At 33.6% G+C, this 13,667-nt stretch overlaps 1 protein-coding gene across 4 annotated transcripts in view; it reads right to left on the reverse strand.

The window, feature by feature from the left end:
- ARFGEF1 (ADP ribosylation factor guanine nucleotide exchange factor 1) overlaps window positions 1–13,667 on the reverse strand; it is a 153,930-nt gene that overhangs the window by 18,067 nt on the left and 122,196 nt on the right. For all 4 annotated transcript variants that reach the window (XM_029924028.1, XM_029924027.1, XM_029924030.1 and 1 more), the window contains 10 exons: window positions 10,163–10,203; window positions 9,896–10,065; window positions 9,388–9,539; window positions 9,079–9,251; window positions 8,142–8,302; window positions 7,114–7,244; window positions 3,963–4,092; window positions 2,694–2,829; window positions 2,474–2,612; window positions 754–826 (listed from right to left, as the gene is read on the reverse strand). In XM_029924028.1, the coding sequence (XP_029779888.1) occupies window positions 754–826; window positions 2,474–2,612; window positions 2,694–2,829; window positions 3,963–4,092; window positions 7,114–7,244; window positions 8,142–8,302; window positions 9,079–9,251; window positions 9,388–9,539; window positions 9,896–10,065; window positions 10,163–10,203 (1,306 nt within the window). The remainder of the gene's footprint in view (window positions 1–753; window positions 827–2,473; window positions 2,613–2,693; window positions 2,830–3,962; window positions 4,093–7,113; window positions 7,245–8,141; window positions 8,303–9,078; window positions 9,252–9,387; window positions 9,540–9,895; window positions 10,066–10,162; window positions 10,204–13,667) is intronic.

Here is a 13,667-nt window from a genome sequence, read left to right on the forward strand (position 1 = left end):
TTAATTTTGGGCCTTTGGCCTCCTCAACTGCAGAGCCAATAATTTCTGTTGCTTTAAGCCACCAAGTTTGTGGTAATTTCTTGTGGCAGACCTAGGAAACAAATATACTGTGTGAACGTATATTAGAACTTTTACTGTTTTTGTAATATTACTGTTAGGACAGACTGTATCCAAATTAAAAGTTTAAAATAAATACCCAATAATATCTTTAGCCTAGCATGAAAATCCTTACATAATCGCATACCTGCCTCTTAAAACACTTGACATCACTTTACTCTATGTCTTAGACCATTTGTATTATAAAATAATTTAAAATACCTCCTTTACAGAAATAAATTTTAGCCAGCTGGAAAATTCCCCATCATGAAATTTAACCTACGAATTCTAGACAGTACATTTATGCCATCTTTTTATTATTTTTTTAAGTTAAAAAAATTTTTTTAATGTTTATTTGAGAGAGAGAGAGAGAGAGAGAGAGAGAGAGAGAGACCGACTGAGCGCAAGTGGATCAGGGGCAGAGAGGGAGACACAGAATCTGATGCAGGCTTGAGGCTCCGAGCTGTCAGCACAGAGACTGATGCAGGGCTTGAACTCACAAACCATCAGATCATGACCTGAGCCAAAGTTGGACGCTTACCGACTGAGCCACCGAGGTGTCCCTATGCTATACCTGGACTCCTATAAAAGAATTTGGCCCATCAAAAAATTACTTCTCTAAATCAATTTTAAATATGCCTTATTTATAAAACTTACCAGCTGTTTTTCACTCACAGGAGATGGAGGTGGGGGAATGGTTTCTCCAGAAGAGGGACGCCAGGTTAAGAGCCTTTAAAATACCAAATTCACACCAATCATTGAAAGTGTGAAACATGACACTTTCCAAACATGAAACATCCAACATGTTTTCAAACAGGTGGAAAAAAGTCAAAAGAATATACCGAAAACAATATTATCCTCCTTTGATTACTGCTAAAAACAATTTGCTAAAAATAAAACCTAGTGAAAAGTTTAAAATATGTACATCCAGGAAACAATGAACTAGCACTTAATACAATTAAAAGGGTACTCTGATCATCAGCTTAAAAAAAACAAACCCAAAAACTACTTCTGAAAAGTTTCAAAAACTTTAAACTCACTAGGTATTAATGTCATTAAATATTTTTAAAATGAGATTGAGAAAAGTTTGAGACTTTTAAAAAAATTCATAGAACTCTTTAGATTCTATTCTTGAATAGGAAGATGATTAAGGCTCAAGTTCTTGCTTCTGAGAAGCAGGAGCTCCTGGGAACAGGGTAGACAGACACTAGAGACATCATTTCAACTCCATATAGAAAGAACTCTGGCACAGTTAGTTTCTATGAAGAAATGCTTATTAGATGATCTTTAAGATTATGTACCTTAACTTGAATGTATAATTCAATTTATTAAATAAATCAATATATTAAAACAGAAGCAGTTCTTAAAAATAAAAAAAGAAAGTTCAACCTGATTGGTTTTTGTGACAACTTCAAAGGTACAATGGTTAGGCAAGAATTCATACCATCTTTTGACACAAGGGCTACAGATAAACTGACAAAATTGGGTCATCTGTCAGGTACATTACTCCAACAAAATGTGCACCCCCCCAAAAAATAATAAGGAAAACTGACCAACAGATGTCCTTTCAGTGTAGGACCACCTAGAGACTGCCTTCCTAGAGGTGTGTCCCTTTTGTTTGACTTGTGATGTCCTAATTATTAAGATACTTACAAAGGGATCATACCAATGCAAACGTATTTAACTCATGTCAAGACAAAGTTCATGATGCTTAAAAATCTGAACTCAGTTTTCATACAAAATTTTATACACACACACACACACGTGACTATAAGATGTTTTAAGTAAGCTTTAAAAGCTATTATTAAGTAGATTTAAAAGTAGTAGATTTGTACAGGTCAGAAAGCCTCAAAAGTTGAGCTAGGAAGTAAATTCAAGTATGTTGTACAAATAATTCAGGTGCTATTAGTCATTTAGTAAGACTATGTCTTTGTGTCCTCCATTGATAAAAACTCCTTCACTACAATTCCAAACTAATCCATCGGACGATGACAATTAACTAAAATATATGTGCAAATCAGTTTTCCTTAGATTATTAAATCTACAGTAACTGAAATATATGTTGAGTTCCCCCCCCCCTACCAATTCAAAACCACTGCTTGCTTTAATCTGGATAAATTAAAACCTCATAAAAGTAGAATCACTTCAATGTGGCCAATAATCACACGACCAATCATACTAAAGGGTCTAGTTTATAAAGAATCTAATTCAAGTATTTGTTATGGCTTATAGGAATCTGATTTGCAATAAATACAAATTCATGAAACACTGAGGTATTTTTAAAAGGATTTCTGTTACAAGGAATCACTAGTTACTATCAAATTGTTTAGACTGATCATTCAATATACAAATATAAAGTTGTATAAAATCTTCTTACGCATGTGGGATTGTAGTTTTGAAGATATCCAGTGTGCAGTTACAAGTTTTATCCCAGATTTCTAGGGTAAATTTCTCACCATTCAGAATAACAACATTCTCTAAGCAGTTTGTACCAGATCGTGCTAACTGCTCATTGTCTACAAAAGAAAAGAGCATTTCATTTATATATTGCCAGGGCCACATTTAACACTTTGTGTCACTATTTGCTATACACCTACCTTGCTGCACACACCAGTACAGCTGGGCAAAAATATCATCCAAAAGTACATCACTGAGTACTTCTAAATACTGGGTGAATACATCACAAATTGCATAAAGTGCATGATTACAAGTCGTAGTCATCCATTCAGCTTTCTAGGGGGAAAAAGTTGTTAAAAGGTCAGACCATTCATCAACCACCAGAATTAAAAGAAAAAATGTTTGCAAACATAAAAGGTAAGTCTGTCCATGGTCCTCTTTTTAGAGCACTCACTTCCTTCTAAAATATTACATTCACTTTAACTCAGTTTCTGAGATCTATTTTTCTCCATTGTTCCATAACCATCTATATATAAAATAATTTAACTACTTTTTGCATTATTTTTGACTATTATAAAAAATTACACTGTCTTGCTATTAATATTCATGCACAAACAATATGCATGAATAACAACAGCTGGCCTTGCTCTATATTATGACAGAATATAAAGGAGAAATAAACAGGAAGGAAATGATAAGGACTTATCCAAATGGGTTTAGCATAAATTTAAAATAAAACTTTCATGAAGTATGGTTCTTGAAAATACCATAGATGGTGAATAAGGCCATGCAAAGTACATGTAAATAATTTATTTTTCTCAAGTACATAAAGGACTAATCTGGACTGATATTTTCACATATAGTTTTGTGCCAGTGCATATACATACTTATACTTAATATGCTATTTTAAGTAAGAGTGCATATACATACATATACTTAATATGCTATTTTAAGGAAGAGTCTACATGTAGATTTAAGAAACACAGATCTAAATTAAACTTCGAGAGCGCCCAAAGTTTGCATTTTATATAGCTGTATGTATGGAACAAAACAAGAAACCTTGAGGCTCTCTTCCCTACATTTACTGAGATGCATACTATAATCGGTTTGTAGTAAAATACATTGAAATAAAGTAAATGGAACTTATCAGTATGTATTCTTTAACCACTTCAGAATAAGAAGTCACTAAGAATACTAAAAGAAAGCTACTAGTGTTTGTAGTTATGGCGATATTAAAATGAAAAAAGAAACCAGAAGTTCAACAAAAGCACTGAAAACAACCAATTCATTAACTCAGTTCTATCCCCAAATACTGTTCTTTACTTATAGAGACATATTATAATGAAAATTTTCTCTAGGAGTTTTTTTTCTTTTCCATGTACTTAATTTGAACTACTAAACTGTATTAGGGAAAGTATTAAGAACCTTCTAACTTGACTATGTTAAATGAAAATTTCATTTTCTCTTACCTCTGTCTGCTGTTCTGGTAATTTCATGTTGTCAAAGATTCTGAAAACAATTCTAAATAAATCCTGCCACCAGTGTTTTTCATAAGTGTGGCCATAAGTTTTCATTATTTCAAACATTACTGTTAAACCCCTAAAATGATAAAACACAAGCAGGAAAACTATAACTCAAAAAAGCATGCCGCATCAGGATTCCCTCTTAAAATAGTTTTTCAGTTCATAAAGCTCCTGAAAAAGTTTGGAAACAGTCTTAAACTAACATGATATTCAATTTTAAGAAATTTCAGCTATAAACTAAGTTTCTTTATGATGCATTTTGTAGGGAAAAACTCCACAAGCCTTGGCCTTAAAATGTTTTATTTCATATTTCCTCCACTTCCACTCCACCGTTCTGACATTTAAAAGTTGTGAATGGAAATAAAGATTCCAAAAGATCATCATAAAATGAGGTTTTGGAAAATTTGTAGGTCTTTTTAGCTAACACTATAATTGTTCCTATAGCATTTCTAAACAAAGGGATTTATAAAACTAATCCACTCTGACATTTGTGTGAGTGGTTCATAGCCTACCATATTCCAGGCACAGAGCAAAACCTGACACCCATGAGACACACAGTTACATATCTACTGAATAAACTGCTTAGTACCACATTCACTATCTTCTGAATAAATGTCAAAACTAAACTCAACATTGCCTTCCGGATTCCTTACTGTCTTCCTCTAAATAATAATACCTTCATGTAACCATTAAAAAGCTTGGTCTTTTCTCTATATGTTACTTTCTTCTAGCAAAATATAGGTGTTCTTCCATTTAGAAAGGGCTTATATTTCTAAAAAGTCTGACGTAAGCCATAACAACATTTTCCTTGAAAGACTCCATAAGGACTGGTTCACAGTCCAGTTCATTTGCTGCTATGCCACCCCCAGGCCTTGTACAAGTCTGGCACAGAACAGGCTCTAAATAAGTATTTGTTAAATAAATGTGTAAAGTAACATTATAGCAGTTCGGTCCTACAGCAAATTCACAGAAAGCTGACCCATAAGATATCCAATGTATACAATGAAAAGTAAAGTAGCCATAGTAAAGAAATTCCTATGGAAGAAACACAGTTTTCAGTGGGAGAAGCCTGTCAAAACTCCCTATTTCCCCCTGTACCTCCTGAGCTTGAAATCCACTTCTTCCCACTCTAAGTAATAACTGGATGCTAACTCCAACAGCTGTGGGAGAAGGGAATTCTGTTTCTTCCAGGCCCCAAAGCAAACACAAATCCATAGAAGTTTCCAAGGATTTTCACTGTTCAAGAAGTCTTTTTGAAAGCAATACTTAAGTTGCTGGTATAGGGAAAAAAGAGTATTTGAGACCCTACGTTAATTTACCAACCCCAAATCTAGAGAATTTTGAGGCAAATGAAAACATATGTGAAAGTACTGTGTAACTAATCTGTTATACAAATCATCGCATTACGTTTTTGTTCTTTTAGATTTTTTTTTAAGTGAAAGAGAGAGACAGTATGCACATGTGGGGAAGAGGGGCAGAGGGAGACAGACAAAATCTTTAGCAGGCTCCATGGTCAGAGTGGAGACGACATGATGTTAGAGTTTTACAACTGTGAGATCATGACCTGAGCCAAAATCAAGATTTGGACCTTTAATTGAGCTACCCAGGGTCCCTCATGGTATTACATTTTTAAATGTAATCTATATATCAGACCTTACAAATCCTGGAATGAAATAAGAAAAAGCCATTACTGAACAAAGTTTACCCCTATTTTTCCTCTCTTTACTAGTTAGAATATTGTCTCTTCAACAACTAAAACTCATCCATAACTGAACATGGGATCTGACAAGAAGCAAAGCAGGATGTTCCCAGACAAGGACAGGCTCAAAAGCTAAGAAAGCAGGTAGGTCCCTTGTCAAATGAATTTCTACAAATTAACAAGGGCAGAGAGGGGGTACTGAGTTTATAGGATTTGTCCATCATGATAGATATCAGTTGGTCCACTGAGGTGGCTGGACAACAGAAAGTGGAAAATCTTAATAATTTAGATTTATATGAATCATGAGGTATCTTGAATTTTATCAAGCTCCTAACAGGTCCACTGCCAAATAATCCTCATTGTCTAAATGCAAAATAAAATGTCGTATATTGTTCTTGTGATTTCTAAATTCTATGACAAATTCCCAAGGTTTGAGTCTTATTTTGGATTACATAACCTAACTTTACAAAAATTTCTTTTTATAACAAATAAAAATCAAGTTTCTTAGGATATGTATCACACTTAACCTTGGATGGGGATGAGGGTGGTTGTAGCATAAGGGGAGGAAAGAGAAATTCATTCTTTCATTATAGTTCTATCATTGATATAAGTTTGTATGTACTACCTTTATGATTTGAAAAGTCCAGTAAAGTTAATTGCCAAAATGACTAATGATTCTCCCTAAAAAGAAGATGGGATACATAAAAGAGGGATTTTATTTAAACACAAAATTGAACTCATGATGTCTCAAGCACTTGTTGACATATAACAGGATACACAAATCGGCCATTTCAATCTAGTAGTCAAAAAGATAGTTACAATAAAAATTTTACTATGGGATGACAGGAGCTGTAACATAAGAATTACACATTGAATGCTTATCCAGTTACATTATATCCATAATCGTTTCTTTACAAATGGACTATACATTCACATGGATCTTTTAATGAGAGTGTATTTTTTAAAGAGCTCACTTTTTTAATAGACCTACATTATTTAAAACTGTGTTACTGACTAGTCTTCAAAAAGAAATGGTTCTTTATCTAAAATCCACCAACCATGTGCATTTGGAAATTCTTCTGGCATTTATTAGGAAATAAAATAAATTTTGCCACTAACTTCAACTTCTAATTGGAAATAAACATATGAAAAGACAGAATGTGTAAACTAATTAACATAGAAGCTAAAACTCAAAGTAGGATGCTATTCGAAAATGTTAAGGAAAAGTAGTATTTCCATATTTACTGCTGCTCCTATCTAATAACTGCTATTTTTGATAAAACACCTGATTACGATGGACTTAGGGCCTTTCACTATCGAACTTCTGTTCATATAAGAAAAGTTAATGTAAGTCAAAATGAGCCTTTCAAAATCGTAGTTACAAACACTGATTGTTACCTGGTTCTTACATCTAATTTGCATCTATTGATGATACAGGATAACTCAAAGAGAATTGGGAACCATCCTCTCACCCACACCCTGTCTTCAGGCGCCACATTCATATCATCGCTTGTGTATTCCTTGAAAGCCTTCAAGAAGAAAGGAAGATATACTTAAGGCAAAATATAACACCTATACAATATTTCACCAAACAAGTTTCAAAAATGTTTTACAAATTCAAAGTCAGCACTTTGGTAAGTACAATTTATAAAAAGATGGCAATTATAACTGCTTATAAACAGCACTGGACTAGAATCCAGAAGTTGGTTTCAGCTTTAACTCTATCACCGCTTTTCTGCATTTTACATCAGGTTAAATCTTGTTTCCTTTTTTATCATTTCATGGTTATGACAACATGCAGCCAAACTAACCACCTCTGGGAAGTGTGAAGGTCAAATGAGTTGATGTATGTAAAATGTAGTAAGCACCCTGTGTATGCAGTAAAATCTTACTACCCATCTATAATGGACCACTTTTCTTGATGACAGTTAGATTCAGATATGTAAGATAAGGTTGGGAGCCGGGTTGCCAATTCAACCTTTTACTTTGGTGTTTAAGCCTACACACATCCAGACAGCTGACCTCAGGACTTCACAGCACAACATGAAAGAAACAGTATACAGTAATGGCCGAAAACACAGGCTCAGGTTCAAACCCTAGGTCTCTTTTACTAGCCCTGCAACCCTGGAGACATTTTTAAGTTCTCTGTGCCTCAGATTCCTGATCTGTATGGGGCTATAAACACTACCCATCCCATAAAATGTACACGATTAAACAAGTTAATACATGTGAAATACTCAGAAAAACACCTGACACTTTTAATAAATGGCAGCTATCATTTCTAAACGTAAGTCAGATTCAAGCTTACATAATTTTGGGGTTTACTTAAAAATTAAATGCTTCATATCCCCTTGATATCCAAATAAACATATCTCAGACTGGAAATAAATACTCAGCAAAATTTTGTTTACTAAATGACGCTATACCTGAGGTCTATCAGACACATATTTTGCACAATGGCGAATAAGTCGAATTGCTTCCATACTTGTGTCTGGGAAAGCTGCATTGCACGCAAATTCTGACAAACACTTCACTGCATCCTGGAAAGAATCAATGGTCGCTGGAAAGTGTTTTTCAAACACAAGAGCTAAAAGGGTGGAAAATATATCAAAATAATTTTAATTTTTCAATTATTCTTAACTGAACAATAAAACACTAACCCCTAGATGTAAAGCATACTTAAAGGTTAAGGGTTTCGATGTGTAACTGACAATGGCTTCATGTCTATCATTACCGCTTACTTGACTGCTTGGGGACAGGGACACAGGTCTATACACTATAGGTCCATATACTATAAACCCAGCAGATAATGCAGTGACAGTACAAAGTAGGTATTGAATCAGCAGATTTTGAGTGAATATACAAAATTATATGTAACCTCTATTTCACTTTCTTAATCTATAAAAAATGATAATGGTCATCATTATCTTTTGATCAGACTTAACTTACATCCTCAGTATTTCATTCTCCCTTACAGTCAAAAAACGCTGTGTAAGGTAATGGTCAAAAACCTTTCCCTGGCTTTGAATCCCAACTCTATCATTCACCTTAACCTCACTGGGCCTGAATTTCCTGATGTATTAAAAAAGGGATAATGAAAATACTTAGAGTTATTGTGAAGACTGAAGGAAACACACTCAAAGTACTTACTGTGCTTGCCATATAGTAAACATTCAATAAATGTTAAGTATAATAATGTAATAAAAATATTGTCAGTATTTACTCTCTTTCTACAGGCAAAATTTAGTAAACTTAAACCCGCAACAGATCCATAATCTTCCACTTGTATTATCTCTGGAACACAGTTTTTGTTGTTGTTGTTGTTGTTGTTTTTAACTTGAATACAGCCAGAAGAATACTCACTGACAATGTGCCCTGTTGTTTGGAATGCAAGTTCCACTATGCTTTCATCTTGATCAGACGCAGCTAGATGAAATACAGAGAAAATGTTCTTCCATCCAGACCGAATGTTAGCAGCTTGAGAATTAACCATCTGTGCTATACACCGTACAACCATATCTCGAATTGTTGGAGACCTGAAATATTAATATAATTGCTTGGATATATATATAGATAAAACCCATCAGGTTTTTCCTTTCTTCTGTTTCTCCCCCTGCTGTGGAAAATAATAAGGTATTTTTCTGATATTAAGCAATTCAACAAATATAATACCTGTTCCGTTTCATTATATGTTCAAAAGGTCTTAAGAAATCCTTCTGGAATCTGAAATTAGCAAGCTCCCCTTTCTCTAAGAACTTCATTGACAATTGCCTCAAGGAGTCTACTGCAAAAATAGCAACATCTTCATTAGGATTGCAGCCAACCTGTAATGGCAATAGAAATATAGGGTGCTAATGTCAGCAGTGAAAATCTATTTCTTCATTCTTGTTTTAGAAAAAGTATAGAACTCATAGCATAAACAGGTAAATCCTAAGATTCTCCACAAGGACACTAGGTGTACTAAATATATTTCTCAACAAGAAAAATACATTTAAATTCTTAAAACTCAGGGCAATCACTTCTAAAAGGCAAAACAAGATTCAAAGGGTTTTCTAATTTTAATTATAGAAATGTAACTTAGAAAGGCTAGAATAGGAAAAAAGCCTCAATTACATTATAAGGAATTTCAAAACACAAAAATCATTACTAATGTAAGTATATCTTATAGTTATTCAAATACCTTATTAAAATGATCACCAATAACTTCCCAAATTCGAGACCACTGCAGTCTTATTCTTCCCATGTTGTAATATGATATTTCTACTATTTTTTGTAGACTAAACATTCTTGGATGTGTAGTGGAAAGTAATTCATCCATAGACACAGCACAGAGCCAACGGACAAAATCCACTATAATATAAATAGATATACTTTTTTTTAGCTTAACTTCCAAGTTTTTTAGTAAAATAAAGACCAATTTGTAATTAAAATAAATGAATATACTTACCAATAGCATTTCCATCTAGCCTTGTAGACCCTGTAAATATTCTAAAGAAAAAAAACCATAATTCAAAAATTTATAGAGTCGTACTTCTGCTACATCAGTTCAGAAGTAAGTAGCCTGAGGTACTAGCTACTTTGAATCTATTTTAAGGGAACAAAAACATCAGGTAGTCAAATGAATGTTTTATCATATAGTTTAATAACATGTAAAGTTTGGATGTTCCTCCCTCCCTCTTTTTGTATTCAATAATATGAATAAAAATATAGTGTAATTTTATTAGTAAATTTACAAATATTAGACAGGTATCTTATGAAACTCTAAGAATAAGAAAAAAATATCAATTTGTAAAACAAATTGAATATTGGCACACTACAACACAGAAGATTTTTCAATTTTTCCTGATTACTAGCATTAAACACATTCTTAAAATGGAAAATTCTACTTTGTTTTTATAAGTAACATATTTTTGATTAGAAAACTCATGTATGTTAAATTACAAGCAATTTAAGAGAAGCTTGCAAATAGTCTCCCAATTGTTTAACCAATTGGCTAAATAACTTTTCTAAAAATTTTCGAATATTTAGAGTTAAGCTGTGCTGTCCAGTTTTGCCCAGCTTTCTTCACTGAGCAATTTTTCTTTGTTTCAAAGTTTCATAGAAGATTTCAGCATAAACCTACTATATCAGTCTTCTTTTAAAAGTCTCCATTTTTACCCATCCTCTAGGTTTGTAACCGAGGGTTTGGATGTGACTTCCAGGGTGCACCATAGGATTTGATTGACAAAAGGGACACCTTAAAGGTGGGAGCAGGTGAAATATTAAAATTAGAAATAAAAGTGATCATAGTAACAGTAATAGCTACCAACAAGTACAAGGTGGATATTATTCTAAGTGTTTTATATATATATATATATATATATATATATATATATATAAATAAATATATATATATATATATTCATTTACTAATCACAAATACTCTGTGAAGTGGGTATTTGTAGGCTTCCAATTTTATCAACATAGAAACTGAGGCATAACCATATTTAATAACTTGCTCAAAGTCACAGAACTCGTACATGCTACAGCCAAGATTCAAGCCAGGATGGGCACACTCCAGAATCCACTCTCTAACTACTTTGCTATATATTACCTCACACTTACCTGAGCAAAACATTGCCATCTAAAATATATTGTTTTTTTCCTATTATGTCCACTGTATCCATGTTCTGAGTATATAATGATTTTTTAACCTTACTGCCCCTGAATGTCTTTCCACGTGTCCTGGCAATGAGTAACAAAAATGCAACAGAAAAAACAGCCTAAAAACTGACAAGATGATAACTTAGAAACTGATCTCCTGCTAAAGGGATATTTTAAAACTTCCTCTATTGCTCTTGTCAGTAGAACAAAACAATAGTTGAAAGAGAACACAATCTGGGGAAAAAAATAGAATAATAAGTCCACATTCAATCTAGTGGATAGACTGAATTCTAAATATTTAAATTTAGAATTTAAAAATATACAGAACCTACAAAGTTCTAACATGAACAAAAATGAAAACTGCTAGAGAGCACATTATAAATGTTATTAGCTGATTTTTCAAACTACTGGTATTCTCATAGGCAATGGCTATTAAAAAAAACATACCACAGAGACAAAAGTAGATAGTATGTAGGAGAAACAACAGGAAAAGGAACAAAAGAAAGAAAAAAATTTCTTTAAACTGAGAAGGAAGCAAATGGCAAAGAGTAGAAGGGGTGAAGAACAAAAGCAGAGAGGGAGATTATATGCAGCTACAGGGGAAAGCAGCAACAAATTCTCTGAAGGCCCTGACATGATGGTCAACAAGGACAGAGAAATACCAGTAGCAATTAGACAGGTTCTATAGACTCAGGGTGACAGGAGAAGTTAGGGGGAGCATGCATCCTGAAAGGGGGCATTCAAATTCCTACTCACTTTGGTAGCCTCTGAGGGGGTCACTCTATTTCTAGTAATGCTCCACTACAGATAAGCCATACGGTAGAGCACAGCAGTCTGTGGAGGCATTTAAAGTTAAGCCTTCATAAACTAAGGCAGGAGAACAGAGCTATGTTTTCACAAAATCAGTCTAGGAAATGGACTCTACGTTCCCTGTATGAAAAGCAAAGGACAGAAGCATGAGAACCTTGTGTGTTAATATTAAACTATATGCCTTGAAAAGTACGAGAAGGAAAATGAAATAAATAGATTACTGCTTCATCCACAAAACGAAAGCACTATGGCAATAAAAAAAAAAAAAAAAGGAGACAAAACCTGCAGATTCTGGATGACATACACTGCATGCACTAAAGAAGCAGACTAAATTACTATTTATGTAAAAAGTTTTCACAGTGAAAATATCAGAGGTAACACTTATTTCTTAGACCTAACCAGAAAATGCTTGTAAGTGAATAGAGTTGGGCATAAGCTACACATTATTTTCTGATGGGTGACAGAATGTTCCAAAGTGTGAGATGGGCCAGTATAAAGCTAGATTTGATATGCTTAAAATTAATAAAAACAAAACCTATAGTGCTGTTTTTTTTTTTTTAACTTTAGCAGTATATCATTCCTGGACAAAATTTATTTCTGCACAGTTTCGTAATACTTATTAAACTGGTCTAGTTTAGCAATGTCTAGCAAATTCTACCCTAGCAACTCATAGGGATCAGGTATCATAGCTTAAACAGCCCAATATTCTCCTAAATGCTAATGGCTTAGGATTCCTAAAACAAAACTGGAGATAAGTAGAAAATTTTATTATCTAAAAGCCCCTATTTTTTATTTTTTATGTAGCAGAAATATTAATATAATGAAACAATTTTACATATATTATTTGTTCCATCATATATGCAAAGCCCAAGTTACAAAGAGCTAATAAAAAAATCACAGATTTTTAACGGAGATGTTTGAGGTTGCATGGGACAGTAACTTTTATTTTAAATAATAATTTAATCCATCTCCATTGCGATGCTCTCCAAAAGGCAAAAGTGCATTCCAAGAGGTAGTTTGGAAGAGAGTGTTTTAGTGTGACGGACTCCGAAGCTTTGATCTGGCTTCTTGCTTACCACAACAAGAATATTTGCCTAAAACCCTGGGTTCCTTTTACATTAGGGGAACATTCATGCCCCAGGGCATGTGGGTCCCTCTAAGGAGAGTCCTTTGTCTCTTCCCATAACAAAACTAGACACCTTGAAAGGAGCATGTTTTTCTGAAGCTTTGTGGAATTCAGATACCCATCTTAAATCTTTTAATAGAATCGTATATATTTTCTGTTAAGAAATAGAAACTATAAATAATCATGAAAGAACTACTTTGACTTTTCATTTTTACTCCTATACTTGTCATCACAGATTATTCGTAACAACAGGCCTAAGGAGAAGAAAATTACTTTTTGCAGGACAAGCACAGAACTTTCCAGCATGTTACCTGATGATATTGGCACCACTGTCTTGAATATCTAGGTTATCTAAAGGATTTGTCTTATGAAT

This window comes from Suricata suricatta, chromosome 15 (assembly GCF_006229205.1).
Source record: "Suricata suricatta isolate VVHF042 chromosome 15, meerkat_22Aug2017_6uvM2_HiC, whole genome shotgun sequence".
Classification (NCBI taxonomy): domain Eukaryota; kingdom Metazoa; phylum Chordata; class Mammalia; order Carnivora; family Herpestidae; genus Suricata; species Suricata suricatta.